Source organism: Austrofundulus limnaeus, unplaced genomic scaffold (assembly GCF_001266775.1).
Source record: "Austrofundulus limnaeus strain Quisiro unplaced genomic scaffold, Austrofundulus_limnaeus-1.0 Scaffold24, whole genome shotgun sequence".
Taxonomy (NCBI): Eukaryota; Metazoa; Chordata; class Actinopteri; order Cyprinodontiformes; family Rivulidae; genus Austrofundulus; species Austrofundulus limnaeus.
Genome location: NW_013952426.1, coordinates 2,929,276 through 2,932,919, shown reverse-complemented (window position 1 = coordinate 2,932,919; position 3,644 = coordinate 2,929,276). Strand labels below are relative to the sequence as shown.

Here is a 3,644-nt window from a genome sequence, read left to right as displayed (position 1 = left end):
TGACATCTGGTGAAAATTTCGTCATTAGCACCTCTAGTAAAATACAGTATTTACTGAGAAAAATGGTGACGTGTTCAATACTTATTTTACCCGCTGCATCTAAGCAAATAAACTTGTCACAGTTGGCAGGAGGTTTATTCCTAAGCGTGAAGAGGGTACTTGATGAGCTCAAAAATCAAATATATTTATCAAAACAAAACAAAAGGCAGTTGTGGCAGCAAGCAAAACTCACAAAATCCAAAGCAGCACAAAGAAGCACATGAGCTACCGAGAAAACTGTAACGTGACAGAACAACAATTGTAGCTCTGCTGATGTGGATAAAAAGATGGGCTGATGAGGAAGTGGGGAACCCTGAGCTGAATGCTAATTGGGAACAGATGGGAGTGGGCGTGGCAGACTGGGTGGACCTGGGAGTGAATGTTGTTGCAGAGGAACACAGGAGGCAAAAACAAGCAGCAAAACTAAACCCAAACATATAAAACATTAAATAAAGCTAAACATAAAACACAGAACTCTACAATCCAAAACTCGTAAAAAAGGTTTATTGTCATATATTTCAGCCATGCAGCATTCATGAAGAAAATTTCTATGGATCAGTTTGTATTTTATTATTGTATGTTTGTGTTTTCATGGAGAGAATAAAAAAAGATCATTCAAGTTGAATACTATCATGAGAGGACTGCACTAAATTACAGAAGCTGAGAGCGGATGTTTTCTGCAGTTTTTCCTCATGGCTTTCTTGATACATATTGTCATTAATATGCAACAACGATGAGCGTTTTCTCGAGGTAACGAGTTAATTTCCTGATGGTTTTATTGAGATAAGGAGTTAATTTCCTGATGTTTTTCTTGAAAAAACGAGTATGGATTTCTGTCTCCATGGTTACTGAATGATGCACAAAGATGAAAAACTCATTATTTTGAGAAAATCTTCGGAAAATTACCTCGTTATCTCAAGAAAACACTCGATATTGTTATTTTGTGATGACAACATAATCTGTCGTTATCACGAGAAAACCATGTAAAAAATATATGCAGAAAACGTTCGCTCTCAGTGTCCGTACTAAAGACAGTGACAGGAAGACAAASGATAAAACTATTTTACATTTAAAATGTGACATTTAGGGCCAGATAAAGTGTTAACGAGGGCCATATTGGGCCCTCGGGCCTTGAGTTTGACACATGGGGTGTAAGTCATAATCAGGATTTCCTGCACTCAGTTTCATTTCCCATTTGATTTTCAACTAAACTGAAGGTTCTTTAAGAACTTCAATAAAAGTTTTATGAAAAAGAAACTTCAATTTAATTCAGTTCAGTTTATTTATATAGCACCAAATCACAATTGTTGTCTCAGGGCACTGTACATAAAAAACAATGAATTTAAAGAAGCCAGCAGACTTTGTCGAAGATCTTGTTGCCAAGCCAAAATCTTTATTGGAAATTGAAAAAAAAAACCAACCTGAGGGTAGAGGAACATCAGAAAATAGGTGTGTTAGATTTTAAATAGCCACATTGGAAGTACCTGAATRGGTCAGAGGGTTGTAAGTTAAAAAMTAGACAGATAAATCAGATAATGTACCAWCAATATAGGTATCAGCAAATGTACAAATACTATGTTTGTTCCATGTAGTGAATCTGAAACTATTTTTAACATTTGTGAAGAAGTTGTCAATAATCAATGTATAATTGTTGTCATATTTTCTAGGATTAAAAGCATGTTATTGTGGTTTCARTTTCCTAAATACTTTGGTTTAAAACTTTTAAAGTAGAAAAACTGACCATGACTATAATCTCAGTTGTCACGATTGGATTTTTAAAAAGAAATAGTCTTCTGTATGTTGTCTGCAGAACACTAAACTTGACCAGACCTATTTTTTTGCGTTGCACGTCCCACTTTCCAAACATGGACTTCAGACAAGGTTGTTAAGCTTGAGTGAGCTTCAAACAGACAGATGGATGAAACCTTTATTCATTTCTTTGTCCATCTGTCATTCACATGCTCCTTTCATGGACTATGTGGATCAGATTTGGCCACAGAGGGAGTAATGATGCATCCCACCATCACCACCACATTCAGGCTTTTTGAATTTAAAGGGAAAAAAGTCATAATTAAGAGTTAAAGAAACTGCCAAATATAAAACTTGGCCAGAAAAGGATCTTTTAGCCAGTTTTCAAGTAAGCACAACCAGGTTYGTTATTTTTTAAAGCTGTGTACTTTGCAGGTCTGATGTGTTTATCTGCTCCCCCTTTTTTTTAATAAAAAGCTGAACATTTCCAYCAGTTCCACTCTTTACTTGTATACGTGGTTTGTCATGTCTGTCCCCCCCACATCCCCGCCACATCTCGGGAACAAAACAAGCCTCCTCCCTCTGTCTGTTTGGCGCTGAGGTAAGCTGTCTTGTTTGTGCTGTGATGCAGTCGACTTGCTGATGTAACTGAATGTTTGTTGCCGGGGTCTCCTGAGAGAGACACGTCGTCTCGTCTGAATCATCAGGCTCGTCAGTCACAGAAGAGGCCCAGTGTGTTTTGATTTATAGTGATTCGGGAACCGTGGAGAGGCTGTGATCATAAATAAGAGAAATAGGTGGGAGGTAGATTGGTACTAAATTGAGTTTTTATGATAAATATGAACACTTTTTAAAAAGTTTTAATGTTGTTGAGCTCACAGTGGCTGGTATTTAAGTACTTCTTTGACTTTTTAATGAAAAAAAACACTGACGTTTTCCACATATTACCTCACCTCCATCAGTACAGTTTTAGTTTGGACAATAATCAAATCTTTACTCTTCCTTTTTGCTCAGTCTTGAATGATTCTATCAGATCTGCTGAAGCCATGCCTGCCATCGTCAACCTCCTGTTCAATGTGGTCTCCACCAACACCACCATCTCCTTCAACGTGGTGTTGCCCATGGTGAGCCTGATCTCCCTGTTCGTGGGGGTCGGAGGTCACCTCCTGCTGTGGCTGGTGCTGATGAAGAATCCGCGCAGTCGCTCCAAGCCGAGCTCCGTCCTGCTCCTCAACCTCAGCCTGGCAGACCTGGGTGCCCTGCTCACCCTGCCCTGCGTGCTTCTGAGCGCTAGCTTCCAGAACTGGCAGCTAGGTGGAGAGACCTGTGTTCTCCTTGGGTTCGTGACTTCAATAACCGCAGGCGTGGAGATCTTCAGCCTGGCTGCCTTGGCGGTGCTGAGGTACCGTATCGTGGCACCACGGACGAGAACACCCGCTAGTCAGACTCAAGTGTGAGTATTAAATGTCAAGCAGACTTTATAAGAAAAAGAACATTCTTATRAAACCTGTAAAATACTGTGATTTATACCATACTTTTTTAAAACTGATTTGTCCTCAAAGACTGACCCAGAGCGAGTGATGAATTAAGATGAAGAAATTGCAGTTGGTATGTTCGGACCTTATTTGGCAGTTTCATTGCAAATTAGCCTGGTAAAAACCAGATCCTTGTCCTTCACTTTGCTTCATACGAGGGTCTGGACTCGTGGCTATAGAAAAGCGATTCTTGCTGGAGGCGTGGCCTCTGCTGAAGTGTCGCTGTTAGGGAGGCTAAGCTAAGAAGCTAACCGGAAATCACGTGTGTTGTAAACAACCCTACTGAGAGGAGAAAAGTACCGAGGAGAAAAGTACCGAGCA

The 3,644-nt window shown here is 39.8% G+C and overlaps 1 protein-coding gene across 1 annotated transcript in view; it reads left to right on the top strand.

Annotated features, from left to right (window-relative positions):
* Window positions 1–2,591: 2,591 nt before the first annotated feature.
* si:ch211-119o8.4 (somatostatin receptor type 3) overlaps window positions 2,592–3,644 on the top strand; it is a 2,312-nt gene continuing 1,259 nt past the window's right edge. The window contains exon 1 of the mRNA XM_014004498.1: window positions 2,592–3,241. Coding sequence (XP_013859952.1) covers window positions 2,652–3,241 — 590 coding nt within the window. The 5' untranslated portion in view covers window positions 2,592–2,651. The remainder of the gene's footprint in view (window positions 3,242–3,644) is intronic.